The sequence below is a fragment of the Hippocampus zosterae genome, chromosome 2 (assembly GCF_025434085.1).
Source record: "Hippocampus zosterae strain Florida chromosome 2, ASM2543408v3, whole genome shotgun sequence".
In the NCBI taxonomy this organism is placed as follows: domain Eukaryota; kingdom Metazoa; phylum Chordata; class Actinopteri; order Syngnathiformes; family Syngnathidae; genus Hippocampus; species Hippocampus zosterae.
Genome location: NC_067452.1, coordinates 6,178,850 through 6,194,777, shown reverse-complemented (window position 1 = coordinate 6,194,777; position 15,928 = coordinate 6,178,850). Strand labels below are relative to the sequence as shown.

The following is a 15,928-nucleotide window of genomic DNA, read 5'->3' as shown; positions in this document are numbered from 1 at the left end:
AAACCTGTCTGAGTTTAATCTAATCAGATGGCATCCTTACAAAATAAACCTCGTCTTATACTCTGAAAACTGCCAATGTGAGCTGTGATCTTGAGGCTTTGTGTGTAACTGGAGACATTAGGCTATTCTGAACCCTGGTAATCTCTTCGAGTGGCGTTTCATGTTCCAGGACATGGTGGCTTTCAGAAGTTTATTTATAGTTTGAGGGGAAGCGTTTGTGGTCAGGATGGAGGGAAGATGGATGATGGGAGCGTGCAGACTTTATATCTGTCTGCCTCAATCAGTGCCACACATAGGCTTACAAACAAATATCCCACCTAGCGTTGCCTCACTAGTTAGCTATATTTAGATGAGTAAACAAGCTCCACCTATCCTATTGTCTTTACAATTCAGTTTCCTCACATCTTGAATGGCTAGCACTACAAGCAGGACATGGATCCACCCACAATGAGTACACACTTCCTAAAAACTAACTTGATTCGAACAGCTCCAACGCTACCACCAACGTAATATCCAATGAAGCCTATATCTTCATTCTACAAAGCAACACAAAAATATTTTTGGGACAATGCAATGCTTTCAACATGGGAAGAGTTTGGGGGAACTTATTGGGAAGGCCCCTTTTTGCTCCTCTGTGATTGCGGATGCCATTATGGGCATGCTTGGATGAGTTTGTAGTGCTTGAGCCTTGGCCTCAAACTCACAAAACAACTTTGTGATGAACTTGAACAGAGATAGTGAGCAAAAAAAAGAGCCTTTCTGCGGGTCAACATCAGTCAATGCTTGTCAGGGTGACTAAAAATGTGATGCAACATCTTCCCAAAAAGTCTAAGCAGAAGAGTGGAAGTGGTTCTAGGTGTAAAGGTGCGGGCCAACTGGTCACATATTTTCACTTGTTGTACATGTAATCACCAGGTGCCCCAATACGTTGGTCCAAGAAATTTATCAACGATATATGCTAAACCAGGGGGAGGGGACTGCGGTTCCTCGAGTCATTCATTCATCTTCCGTACCGCTTGATCCTCACTAGGGTCGCGGGGGGTGCTGGAGCCCATCCCAGCCGTTTCCGGGCAGTAGGCGGGGGACACCCTGAATCGGTTGCCAGCCAAACGCAGGGCACACATAGACGAACAACCATCCACGCTCACACTCACATCTAGGGACAATTTAGAGTGTTCAATCAGCCTGCCATGCATATTTTTGGAATGTGGGAGGAAACCGGAGCACCCGGAGAAAACCCACGCAGTCCCGGGGAGAACATGCAAACTCCACACAGGGAGGCCGGAGCTGGAATCGAACCCGATACCTCTGCACTGTGAAGCCGACGTGCTAACCACTGGACTACCGGGCCGCCCCTCCTCGAGTCATATCCTGCCTATTTTAGTTCCCTTCTTACTCCAACACACCTGATTCAATTGATCATGATCGTTTCAGGCTTCTCCAGAGCTTGCCGATGAGCTGATTGTTTGAATCAGGTGCGTTGGAGTAGGGAGGGATCTAACGCGGGCAAGATATGGCTCTCGAGTAACTGGAGTTTCCCTACCTCTGCGCTAAGTGACGCACACATTAGGGCTGTGTGACACCTGGCATGTAAAGATAACCCACAGGACACTTGAGTCACATAAACAGATGACAATTGTTTCGACACAGCTTTTGAAGTTGAGTCATTGTTGTCAGCGATAACCTCCATCTTTTATCTCTTTATGTCTCTTGCCAACAGACTGTGACAGAGGCAAAGTCATCTTAGGTAAATGATGGTGGTCTGTTTTGTGTGATATGGCCGGCCACACACACACACACAACACACACACACACATGAATCAGACATGCTATCTGAGTCTGCTCCTTTGTTGTGCGTATTGGACAACAGAGCATGTGCACATGCACAGACACTTAACATCATATCACTCTCAAATAAAGCTGTCTTGGTAAACAAACGAATTTCTGACATTAGCATCGATCTATTCGTCTCTTTGAGATCCGGCAAAGTGTAGGTGAAAATTTTAGCCTAAATGAATGCACTATCCCCCACTCATTAACTCTCGCACACTCGAAAAAGTCATCCAAAACCCAAACGTGGATGTTGACAATAAGATTGTCCCCTCATCATTTATTTATCATTAGTTGAAATTCTCTCAGCTAGTCGATGGTGTGAGCCAAGTCGCCATCACATGCTTGACCTTGTTCTGATATACTGTATGGCAGGGGACCTTTTTGGACCAAAGATCTACTTTTCGATCAACTAACATCCCGGGATCTACCCTTACCGGCACGCGCACACACGCACACACGCACAAACGCGCGCACGCCATGATGAGAAACAGCCTGAAACGGAGGCATGGGACGCACTTTTGCAGCCTGTTAACTATCGTAGCTCACACATACCGTTTTAAAGTGCTTTCCTGGGCCCTCCCAGATTCCTATTCTTTGCTCGTGCCCTCGGTGAATTGTACACGAAGTAAACTCTGAATGAGAATCATGACGATAAAAGATAGAGCGCAACAGCTCTGATCACAAGCTGCAATTGCAAACTGCTGAGCGCTAACAACTTCCGGTGACATAATCACGCGCCACCGTAAATTTAAGATTTACCTGCTTTATTTTATTTTTTTAATGTTTTTTTTTTTGTGAAAATGAGACTGATGATTAGTGTGCAGTGTATATTAACACACAAAATATATTACCAACATGGTCAAAGACACACAAATGGTTGTTTGGTTTTTTTCTCCTCGACACTCCTCGGATCTACTTGGGACCCGTCTTAGATCTACCGGTAGATCAGGATCTACCTAATGGGCACCCCTGCTGTATGGCATTGTCCTAAAATATTAATATACACTTTATTTTTTGGCACTCGGCAATATGAAAATTGAACTGCTGCACTACAAGGCTACAAATATCAGAACCTTGAAACTGCACTTTGAAAAAAAATGTTCCTTGTTTTTATTTAATTACTGAAAATGTCAAACTATTTTTTTACTCCTATTTGGATTATCTTCATTTGTGCAAAAATATGTAAGCTACTTTAAGCTAAGCCTCCCTTTTTGTAGCAACACTACTAGATGCATTCATCATTTAATACGGGTCTGCTAAATGTCACTTCAAAATAAAGTGAGAAGAGGTAAATGTGCTGAGTATGTTGTATAATTGTTAATATAGTCTGTTTATATCACTCAAAATGTGGCACAGTCTATCGTTATCAAGATATAAAAAAGCCCATATTGTGATCGAAGATTTTCATAGAAGAAGAAAAAAACCTTTATTAGTCTCACAATGGAGAAATTCCCAATTCACAGCAGCAAAGTTATGAAAGTATGAAGTAGAACAACAAAATATAGGAGCTGCTGGAAAGGCAGCCACTCTCGGGGCGCCATTTTGAAGTCAAAAATAACACAACACAACACATAGGACACACACACTTGTGCAATCTTCACCACTTTTCTGCATACACTTTGTTGTCTGAAGCAGTTATAGATGAAAGAGGAGAGAATCAAAGTGTCCTTTCACCAGTGGGTCAGAGACGTCATGCTGAAAATGTGCACACGTCTGCTACAAGCTACGTTTTGAAAGCAAACACGAAGCTGTAGCGTCCATTGACGAAAAGAGATTAGTTCACTTCTCCTGTCCCACGTAATCCGCTTCAAACTCCAAGCCGCGACTCCCAGTTCCAACTCCGCATCGGTGCTCCGCGCTAACGCTCCTTTCTTCTTATCATCGGCTCCTCAAGCCTTACATACATCCAGCCGCAGACCGTTCAACAGCACAGATCTCTCCGCTGAACAAAGCGGGGCTGTGAAAAATGCTGCCCATTACAGGTGCAAGACACAAGCGCCCCGGGACTGTCCAGCAACGACAGTCAAATGGTGCCGACATCCTTCCCAGTCAAAAACAATGATGGTATACCCATGCTGCCGAGAAGGCGCAACCACCAAGCACAGTGTCCTCCTTGATGAAGGTCGTGGCCAAAAAATGCTGAAAAAAGTCCACATCAGGTCTACACGACGTAACAACAAACACAAAGTGACAAAACAAACACACACAAAAATGAAAGGCTCATGAGAGCACCTGCCGACGGCTGCCTACTCGGGCGCCATCTTGACTTCAAAGATGCAATGCATGCGCCTGCTGTTTTAAAAACATACACTAGCGTGCATGCCATCGTATTTTCTAAGATAGCATACGTTTTACCATGCCTGCATCCAATAATACAATGTGTCTAGTGAAGTGTTTCTCAACCTTCTTAGAGGTACCGAACCCAACCAGTTCATATGCACATTCACCGAACCCTTCTTTAGTGAAAAATTAATTATTATTTCTTTACAAATTCAAGACATTAAAAAAAACATTTATAAAACGGAGAAAAACAAGTAAATAAAATTACATGGCCAAAGTACAGTTTTTTTTAAATTGAATGACATACTATCATGACAGTCACACGGTGCTGACTGAGCGAACTAAATTTCCCGCAACACTGATTGGACAAGCAATGCAATGTGATCATGTGCAGCTGGTGATGGCCAAGCGGGTGTGTCACAACTAATTGACACGTTGAGTCGGGTGTGTTTTAACCTCCATGGCAGAGGCTCCGTCGAACCCCTGAGACCGATTCACCGAACCCCTAATCGAATCCAGGTTAAGAACCACTGGTCTAGTGTATGTGCTAAATACAGAAACAGCTCCCGTAACTGTCACGATGCCTCTTAATCTGTTGCGCCGTTTGGTTGTGAAAATACGGTACTTCTGCTGTGGGACGAAACACTTTCTGTGAATACCCTTAGTCGGCATACTTGTGACATTGGAGTTGATATAAATAACTAATGCTCCTCCGCTGTGCACATTAACTCCACCTTAAAAGTGCATTTTGCTGCAGAAGCATTATCAGCACAAACTGTCAATAACACTCCGTCCCACACACAAGCAGACCACCTCTGTATTCCCAAACACACATTTCAAATTTCCTCTTTTCAAGAAAACGTGCATCGATGCACGTATATTTCAACAAGTGGCCAAATGATTTTTTTTTTTTTAAGTTTAGTTTTTAATTCATTTTGAAATCAGAAAATAAGAGGAACTACTAGTTTGGCATTTCTTTTGTCTTCAGAAGGTCAAAAAAATAAAATAAAAAGAGTGTCTTGATGACGTTTCATTGACCCTGCACAGACACAATACACACTTGAGGACCACAAAAAATACCTAATATTCATCAGTTTTTCTTCATGATTAACTTGTCCGGTTAAAGTTATTCCAAAGACCATTTTAATTTTTTTTTCTTGAACAGATGGCACACACACACACACACACGCAGATTTGAGGACCCATATAACCCACAATTCTACTGCCCCCCCCCCCCCAAAAAAAAAGCGTGAGAAAGTGGCGTCTCCATTGGGTAACTGCTGCAGATGGCCTTGACAGATTTCTGTCTCCAAAGTAGACAGTATCATGATCTGCAATGTCCTGAGAATAAGGGCGGTAATTGGAATCAACCAGACGGGGCTCATACTTTGGCTCATTGTGCTCAGCGAGCAGGAAGAACTGCTGAGAGTCACATGATTCACCCCCACAACTTAACTTTCTGAGTTTGTCACGTGGGAATACATGTTTGGCTAGGAAGCATTAAGGAACACAGCTGAAAAACAGCAACATCATTTTGGTCTTGGAAAGTTATCTATCACACATGATTTATAATATTATGGAACAATCCTGATACAACTGGAACAAACCCAAAGCATGGATTGGTGTGATTGTCATCATTTAATTAGGATGGTGTCTTTTGTCATAGTCAATGGTAGTGGTTGCCATTAGCGTTTTATACACTTACTTATACATCACTTTCAGTCACAACTTTCACTTCCTACTGTCACTCAATACCTTCTACATCTCTCACAGGAGCCCACGAAAAAGAACCAAAATGTTTTTTTCATCTCCCTCTTTCCCGTTTCCTGTTTCATCTCCCACCAATATATGTGTGTTTCCCCACTTTACAGTGCTCCGCACATTAGTGGAAGCGCTTCACACTCATCCCTAATGTTTGTCCCGTGGGGAGACTTGTGTGTGTAATGGTCTCTATCATATTGTATCGCCAGTAATCACCGGTGCACAATGCAAATGCAAACCAAACAAAAACTTATGGTCAAGACTGCATTTTTGTCAATGAAGTGATCACAAAACATGGAAAAAGTCGATCCAAATTTTTGCTTCCTCTGCTCATCAACTCATGGGCAGAAAGCAAATAAAGCATCCACATTCAGAGAGCCGCCATTTAGGGTATTGCTACCTGATCTTAAAAAACAGGCCTTCATGGCTCATTGATGACCTCCCTCCATCTCTGGCTTATCACCAGTCTATAGTTTTCTGTTTGCCACTCGTACGAGTTGCGGTTCATCATGAGCCACTCAACGCTGCTTCTCAGTTTTGGCCTTAAATACTATTGACCACATGATGATCAACTGAGGAGCTTTGGTCAAATCCTGAAGTCTTGCTTTCAGAAGTCATTCCCTCTTTGTTTCAACTGAATGCTCCATTATCAAGCAGCTCCAAACTTTAATTTCTGTTGTATGTGGCACACACAGCACATTGATATGATTGTTTATTAGCCCTGACATATAATGCTCCAGTTTTGCTCTGGTTCGGCATCAAGTTCTCTCTCCTGTTATCATGTGGTATCCTCCCTCTGCAACCACTGCAGCGAAACTGTATTTGCTTCTACAAATTCATAGCCCACGGGTTTAATCCAGGCCACAATATGAATTTGAAATTGAAAAAAAAGAATATAGTGGAGCAGCTCTGCAGCTTTCAGTTGTTGGAGGAGTTACATCATTCCCAACACTTTGTGTGGCTGTAAATGTGTATGAATGGGTTGCCTGCTCAAAGCAGACCAGGAGAACCTGATACATGCATTTATCTCTGGTTGACTAGAATACTATCCTGGTCACCTGAGTGGACTCCCTCAAAAGAGCGTAAAACAACTGCAACTCCTTCAGAACTAAACATAATACTCCAGTGCTAAAGGCTTCACACTGGCTGCCAGTCAGCTGTTGAGTAGACTTTAGTTCTGCCTAAAAATCATGAAAAGGTTTCAGCCCTGAATACATGAAAAAAAACCAGGGGTTTTCCTGTGTTCAAAATTGCGTCATGGCCGCATCCGGCTAATTTTGGGCCACCCTTGATCATACTAATTGACATCACTAAAAGCGTAAAGCTTCAGCTGTGCTGATTGAGGGATATAGACCTTTTTTTTGGATCCATCACATCGTGTTTATGAAACTAAAAGTTTCCTTTGTGTCAAAGTGACATTTATGATTTTTAGCATTGCAGATACGGAATGCTAAAAATACTCTTTAACTGCCAGCATGTCCATGAATCCTGCTGCCCTTCGGTGTCACCATTGGAGACAAATTCACAAAAGAGAACATTACAGTGTGCTCAGGTTGTTCTTAATTACCCTCTTGACAACCACAGGATGAATAAGGTCTATTTTCCTTCTCATGCATCTTATGTCGCTGTTAATTCAATATTTGCTTGAATGTTTTTTTTTTCTCCATACTGCACTGCTGGAAATTCTATCATGTTATCAGATTGTAAAACGACTGGGAATCTCAAAGGGGAGCATTAGCAGAATGACATCATGTGGTCGTCATGAGGCTAGACACATGACCTGGGCCGAGTTCCACAGTGGAGATTGATTTTACAACTCATGAGTTGCTCGTAAGAGCGTTCCAACACATCCAGCCATGGAGTTTAAAATAAATGGAGTACGAGAAGTGGCTACCGTTTTACACGGCCGCAGTACAAAATCACTTAGCAGCAAACAATAGTAGTCAGGGAATGACTAACAAAATGGGAGAAAAATATAATTGTTTGGGTTTGGTTTGTTGCACCAAAAGCAGGAATTTGGTTCCATCATGACAAAAACTGAACAGTATAAAAAGTAGAGGCCAAGTTCATGACACGTTGGGGGGTGGGGGGGTGGGGGGGGGGGGGGTTGGGTGGAATAAAATTCAGCAGTGGCTGCTTTCTATATCGAAATTACAATCAAACATTAATGCAATGATTATTTATTCATGCTTAATGCTTCATGTAGTGCTGTTAAACAATCATTTGGACACTGAGCAATGCTGCACTTCGTTTCATAATTGATGCTGTCCTCTGTCATCATAGTGTGTTTGTATGGCCTATTTTCCATAACCTGTGTTGGTGAGTTTCCAGTGCCGCCAAGTGCAAAACTTATTGTTTAGGGCCGAACAGCTTCATTGCAATTTGTATGACAGAAATTGCGACTTTGATTCGGTTCGAATTTACTAACCCCCCCCCCCCCCCAAAAAAAAGCTTCAGGGCACTGTTCACCATGTCCATTAATGTTTACAAATATGACAGAAACGTGCATCATACCATCAAAATGTTAAAAGCTATTACTCTTAATTAATGTAAGGAAACTAAAGCAGGTGTCTGAAAAAAATAAATAAATACATAAATAAATTCACCCCCAGTTTGCGAGCAGCAGCTCTGAGCAGCTTTGCACGACCTTGTCATGTATTAGATGCACATGACTGCATCATCTGGAACCGTGATTTCATTCGAAAAACAAGAAATCATGTTCAAAGTCTAAGAAAATGGTGTGCAGAGAGGTGGCCATAAATGTTATTTATTTACCCAAATAATTCAATAAAGGACATTGTAGAAGTCTGATTTTAACACGTGATACCTGATACTTGATATTTTTGCTCTGTCCGAATCTCAGATTAGCCCTCCCTTGTTATCTCAGAGGTCATCAAGGATCACATCATGTCTTCATGTTGGCTGCCGGCCCATGGCTCAATTTTATTACACAACAATCAATGCCGATTTGCGCACAAGTTGCTTTTGGTTGGTGGGGTAGTCTGGGTCACTTCAGCGTACAGCTGCATGCATTCACGCAGCTACTCGAGCTTTCCAAGGTCAGTATGATACTTCGTACGAAAGCTTTTAAGCAAACACATCGAAGAGAGTTAGTGTATGAGTCGGGTGCACAGTCAGCATTTGGGAAGATTGGCTGTATATTATCACTGGGCTTTTATTTACCGTCTGGAACTGGAACTGGGAATGCTTTGTTCTAGCGAGTTGCAGCGCTATCACTACCAATGCCAAGGAGAACATTAAGGTTGGAGAGAGCAACGATATTATGACAGGCCAAGTTCAAACATATCTCTCTCTTTGGAAAAAGGAGGCCATGTGTCATTAACCCTGGCCTATCTATCCTCTTTCTGCTTGTTCTATGGGTTGCAGCATCTTTGAATGCAACTGCGGTGCTTACACAAGCCCTGAACAGCGCACCAGCTCTGCGGCATAACATGAAGTTGAAAGTCCTGACAGTCATGTTGTGGTTGATACAGTATATCCTGCAGGCGTCTTAAAAGTTAAACCAGGGGTGCCAGCCTCAGTCGCACAGCGGGGCCCAAAACACAACTTAGGTTTGGGATGGACAGGATAAATAGTTATTGAACATACTCGAATTTAACATTTTTTTTAACTTACAAATCAATCAAAACCTACAGTCCTATGTTTTTATGATTTTATGTCCTGTTTTTATAAAACATCTCGTTTACAAATTTTTACATTGTATTTTCTTATTGTTTGTACAGTGTCCTTGGGTGGCATGAAAGGCGCTTTTAAATAAAATGCATTATTATTATTATAGTGGTCCTCAACTAGAAAGGCTGTCTAGTTTTTTTTTTTAAATTTATAAGACCAAGGTCCGGTCCCATGCACGGCGGTCATGGGGAGCAGGGCTATATGCCCATTTAGTATGGTCAAGCCAAGCTTATACAAATCAACACTCCTCACAACCAACCAATAATGGGGTGCATGAAAATAACAATTATTCACTTTGCCAGTACACAGCAAATAATAAGAGGTATTGTGTTGAGGCAGAGGAACTCTTTTATTTTGTTAAGTTGTGCCTGCTTAAAAATAGAAATAGCCCTTTTAAGGAAATAAGACATTTTTACTTTAACTTTGTTCAACAGTAGTTTCTTTTTTTCCCTTAATTTAACAAAAGCAAAACAAATCGTCTGTGTGCGGCTCTCCTGTGCTGAAGCTGTGAGCACACTGTGGCGTCGCGCATGCCTCTGTTTCCTAACACAATCACCCATTTTGAATGCGTGACGCTTATGTATGAGCACATTTTAAGTTCAGAGGAGCCAATCAGTGCATCGTATATGCTGACGCTTATGTATGGGCACACCTTAAATTCAGAGGAGCCAATCAGCGCATCGTTATCGCCTACATGCCCTGCTCAGCCTGCTCATCTCCAGTTCGTCAAACATTATACACACACACACAGTCGCGCTGCTGCGTCCTCTGCAATACATCTGTTCGTACACGCAAATAATACAACGGATAATTTTAACAAGCGATCGCGGTAATGCGCAGATTATAGTCCAAAAATATCAAATGTATAATGTAAAAATCACTTTATAATTTATTATTTCATACAATTTGCCAAGGTCCTGTCGTGGATCGCGGTCCGCCAGTTGAGGAAGACGGGTATAGAACATTAATCCAAAATGAGTGAACATAAATTTGAAATATTTTCCTCAGCATTTAAATGTCAAAATAATTTACAAACTCAAATAACATGCTCCAAAAAAAAAGAAAACAATGTGAAGAAAATGTTTGGTTTTTACAAGTTCAAGAGTCTGCCATTTATCAAATATTTTTGCAGATGTGTCTGCATACTGAGCCGGATGTGGCCGGGAGTTTGATGCATAGTGCGACATGCCCAGAACACCTCACCAGGGAGGCGTCCAGAAGGCATCCTAACCACATGCCCAAGCCACCTCATCTGGCTCCTCTCACTGTGAAGGAGCAGCGGTTCAACTTTGAGCCCTTCCCGGGTGACCGAGCTTCTCACCTTATCTCTAAAGGACAGCCTGGACACCCTGTGGAGGGAAATCATTTTGGCCGCTTGTATACGAGAACTCGTTCTTTCAGTCACGACCCACAGCTCGTGACCATAGGTGATGGTAGAGCGACGGATTAATCGAGAGCTTTAGGTTTCGGCTCAGCTCCTTTTTCACCATGACAGACCGATACAAAATCTGCATCACAGCAGGCGCCGCACTGATCCACCTGTCAATCTCTCACTCCCTCCTACCCTCATTCGTGAACAAGACCCCAAGATACTTAAACTCCTCCACTTGAGTTAAGATCTCCTCCTCGACCCAGAGAGGGCACTCCACCCTTTTCCGATACTACGGTCTCTGATTTGGAGCTGATGATTTTCATCCCACCTGCTTCACAATCAGCTGTGAGTCGCTCCAGTGAGATTGTGGCCAACAATATCACATTATCTGCAAAAAGCAGAGATGCAATAATGAGGCCAACAAAACGGATGGCCTCAATGTCTCTGCTGCGGCTCAAAATTCTGTCCACAGAATCGGTGACAAAGGGCAGCTTTGACAGACTCCAACTCTCAATGGAAACAAATCCGATTTACTGCTGGCAATGCAAGCCAAACTGACATCGGTAGTGCAGGGTAGCAAGAGCCAGGATCGAATACCTTCTGCAAGTGCACAAAACACATGTAGACTGGTCAGGCCAACTCTCAGGCAACCTCGAGGACCCTGCTGAGGGTGTAGAGCCGGTGCTCCTCCTGAATCTGAGAGCCATATGCGGTAATATCTCACTTTGCTGATCCGATCAATGAGGTCTTTGATAGATTGCGCAAATTATGACATTACAGTTTATCATTGATTTTGCAAGAAATGCAGTCACACGACACGGTAGGTTGGAGATGACCTGCTTTATTTTCTTTTCTTTTTAAAATACTTTTTGTGAAAGTGAGTCTGAAAGTGAAAGAGAGAATGATTAGGGTGCAGTGTGCATTAACAAACACTGTATTACTAACATGCACAAAGACACAAATGTTTGGTGTGGCACCCCTCGAATTGGTTTGGGACCAGTCCCCGATCTACTGGTTGATCACGATCGACGTAATGGGCACCCCTGGTGTAAATGATGCAGCTCGACTCAGCTGACTTTGACACACACACACAATTGTATGTGTACTCTTTATTTTTATTTCAATAGTGCATAAGTATGAGCAAACACTTATTTGACACTTCATGTTGTCAGTGTAGAAAGAAAAAAAGGGAGAGAAATTAAGAAATTTACGATCAGCATACACTTTCACTTACATCAATTTCTTGGATCATGTATTTCATTTTGCTTCCTCAGTCTTTCATTTTGATCACTTTCACCCTCTCTTCCACCATCAGAGCGCTTCTTGTCTTAGCTGCTTGACATCCAAAGGTCTGTTTTGTAGCCATTTTAGCAATGCAACATCCATGCTCGTCTGAATCCAACAATAACAAATACTTCCTGGACGCGGTGGCTTTTCTTTCCACCATCTCACCGTCTCTAACTCAACCTCCCCTCGATCGCCACCCAAGACAGCGTTGCTCAGCTAATGTCATGCAATGAACTTTTAAGCCAGCCACGGGACGCTTCGTAGTCCTCGATGGCCATAGTTAGCTCTCGAAGGCTAAAAACCTTACGCTAACTAGAGGGCTTCTCTCTCATTAGCGCTCCAGATAGTGTTTGGTTTGGTTTGATTTATTGAACATAAAACATATACAGTAATAATTTGACAGAAAATAAGTTAAATAAAATACTAAAAAAGAAAGAAATCAGTCTTCATTCAACACAGTTACTATGTTCATAGGAGTAGGAAGAAGTAAAAAACGTATCTAGTCCTACCCCATTGTGTGTTTATATCTAATAAATCATTTTTATATCAATCAGAAAAGAAAGAAAGTAAGAAGAAAGAAGTCTCCATTAAGGCTCATACTTTACCATTAACCGTGATATTTTTACAACTTTTGGTTTGTATCGGGATTATATACATCCACACCCTGGCACTCTTGTGTCAGCGTAAGGTTTTTATCCTGATAACAAGTAAAGCATTTTCGAGGAAAATGTAAATGTAAGCGTGTGACGGAAAAGTGGTTAGGACTGCACGACTGTTTGTGTTTTATGTTATGTGTTGTGTTTATTATTTTACTTTATGTTAACTGTTTTGTAAAGCGCTTTGTTACAGCTGCCGCTGTTGTGAAAGCGCTATATAAATCAGAATGTATTGTATTGTATTGTATTGTAACGGTGAACAAGGTCATCAGCAAGGCCTCAAAACTGTTGGACTCTACATTTAAAACCTTTCCAAATAGTCTTGTTAAGACCGTTGCAGCGGAAGATACTGTTGGATAAATGGGAGGAAGTGAGCCGGCGGCATGACTGGACCACAAGTGAATTCATACTTGTCACATTTTATTGTCATTCTGCACCGACAGAGATTACAGTGTACATTACACTTGAGAAGTGATCTTACATAACCATCTTCTACTCTTTTCATTTTAAGAGAGATGACAGCAATTGGAGTTACTGCTTTGTTCTAACAGGGCAGTGAGTGAGCAAGACGTATTGTATTTGTAACTGAATTATAGTAAATGCACACACACACACACACACATACGCACACACACACACACACACACAATTACAAACTGCCCTGATTTCAACAAAACAACTTATTTTGCAGATGAACCTTTTCATATATATGTGGTTCAGGGGATAATTCCTCATTAGCTTGCCCTCTCTCATGTCTTGACTTATATTTCATGAGAGTACACTGCTGACAGAGATAAAAGCTCCTAAACCAAAATAAAATATTCAAATTTCGTATTACTGTACAGACACTGGCATTACAATCAATTTAGCCTAAAGCCACTTTGTCTTGAGCTGTTATCCAGATCAATTGCACCGGCAGACCTCATCAGCATCCCGCAACCAATCAGTCACAGGCGTCTCAGCCTGCATCCTACTACGCAGCTCCATTTCAGATACCCTGCAGCAGGGATTTCATTTTATTGCCCATTAGCAACAGTTGGGAGGGCGGACCAAAGCCTCAGCTGAGCAAGGAGCTCTCTGACTCATATGAGCAGAGCTCGTTCGCGCAACACATTAGAGTGGGGCGTAATGCAAGAGCCATACAGGATGGTGGATCCATTGCAGCCCATCGATTTGGCTAGCACGGGCAAAACAAGTGGATTACATAATTCATGTGACTGTTCCATTTGTAGTCCTTCTCAAATGGGAGATGTCACAAAATATCTGAGACTGGTTTGCATACACTCACTTTTCCGAGAAATAAGAATTTGTTTTGTAATATACTATATATCGAAACAATTTATATTTTCAGAAAAAGGGGATTTATGCTCTAAGAAATGTAATTATTATGGGACTTAATAACTAGAGTATGTCTTGCTTGAGCATGATAACCTGCACTTTGTGACTAGCCGGATGCTTCTCTGAGCAAGTTGTAACTTGTCTAAATATACAGATTAGTTTCTAAAAAGGGTGCATCAACGCACGTGATAACTTATGAGGTGATTATTTCACACAAATGGGAGATTTATGTTTTAAGTGACACACATTTGACATGGATGTGTTTACAATGCAAGCATCTAGACAACCCTCCGCCCCAAGAAAAAAAACATAGTGGAATTGGGCACTTGGATTTGAAGAGTTTGGTTTTCAGGTCCGTGTGCGGCTGCTTGGTCATGACAGTGTTTGTTGAACATCTAATTAAATACCCTATTTACGAATTTAACTTCCGCCAGACTGCAATTCCACTGAACCGAAAACGAATACTGTACTTTCAAGTGACAGAATTAAAAATTTTAGTAGAAAACAAGTCCAGTTTGAGTCGACGACAAAGTTTGCTCCCAGAACAGTTTCCTATATACCTTTTTGTGTCTTTCTTTCTCGAGTGAAACTTAATCCGAAATGAGCGGTAGAAAGTATCAGTGTTGCTCTGTATATGTTCAAGTGCGGTTTAGTTAGTGTGTGTTGAAAGAAACGGCAATACACTGATGGCTTACATATCTGCTGATGAGGGTCCGGAGAGTGCTGAGATCGAGCCCCATCCTGTCCCTCTGTCCAGCCCGTCAAATTCTTTTACTCTTCTTCTTCCCGTCTCGCTCTCCACACGGACGGCGCTAGCTTGTTCATAATTCTCCACCCGGGTCCATTACTTTTCTCTTTTCTCTTCGTCTCGGATTGGAAAAAAAATTCTCAGTGGCGCTCACCTGGAAGGAGGAGAAAGGGTGGCTAAAAGTTGAACTGTAGGGCTGGACGGAGCCAAACGACGTTGTAACACCTCTCTGTTGCTTGCGGACGTTTGCTGTACTTTTCTAATCTCCTTTCCTCGCGCGTTCGACAAAGGAGCTTTCCTCTAATAGGCGTCACGCGCAGCCAGGTGTTTGCGCATGCGCTTTCGCGTGCTGTTGGTGCGGAATTCCGTCCCAGCAAATGACAAAAGTGAACAAATTAAAATAAAACGAAGTACTAAACGAGTGAACAAAAAAGAAGCCCAGCAGTAGTTTTCTTTCTTCACTCGTTGTTTTCAATTATGTTTTTGAACTGGTGAAATAACTTTTGCTCTTTCTGTGCCTCGCTCTTGTGGCCTCTCTCCTCCCTCTACCCCCGTCTCCTTCTCTACTGGCGGAGCCAGTGAGAGGGTGGCTGGTGGTTTTCGGGGTGGTGGGTGCCAGCTCTGTCAACTGCTTAGACCCGTCAGGTGCCACTCGAGATAATTGACATGATAATTGCGCACGTCTTAAAAACTGTTCATTATGCTTCTTTGGCGCCTATATATAAAACTGTTATTTGTCGATTAGCACCCTCTACTGGTTTAAACTTTATACAACTAATTCGCGAACAATTACTTGCACAACATGTCAGCGACTGTAGCTGAAAAGGATGCTCAACTTGACATTAGCAGCGCTCGATTTGAAATGTTAACTAATAAATGGCAGAACATAATTGTGATTCAATGTGAAGGAACAGGCACAACAGAAGATATTTAAAAGATATGTGGCAATTGTATTCGCAT

At 42.1% G+C, this 15,928-nt stretch overlaps 1 protein-coding gene across 10 annotated transcripts in view; it reads right to left on the bottom strand.

The window, feature by feature from the left end:
- Positions 1-15,442, bottom strand: part of atp11a (ATPase phospholipid transporting 11A) — a 33,135-nt gene extending 17,693 nt beyond the window's left edge. For 4 of the 10 annotated variants that reach the window (XR_007961330.1, XM_052057576.1, XM_052057583.1 and 1 more), the window contains exon 1: positions 14,916-15,439. Coding sequence is in view for 8 of the 10 variants with exons in the window: in XM_052057576.1 (XP_051913536.1) it covers positions 14,916-14,960 (45 nt within the window). In the remaining 2 variants the exon portion in view is untranslated. Of the gene's footprint in view, positions 1-14,915 lie in introns of all 10 variants that reach the window. The other 6 variants (XM_052057578.1, XR_007961331.1, XM_052057582.1 and 3 more) reach the window with 6 other exon arrangements.
- Between the last annotated feature and the right edge of the window lie 486 nt (positions 15,443-15,928).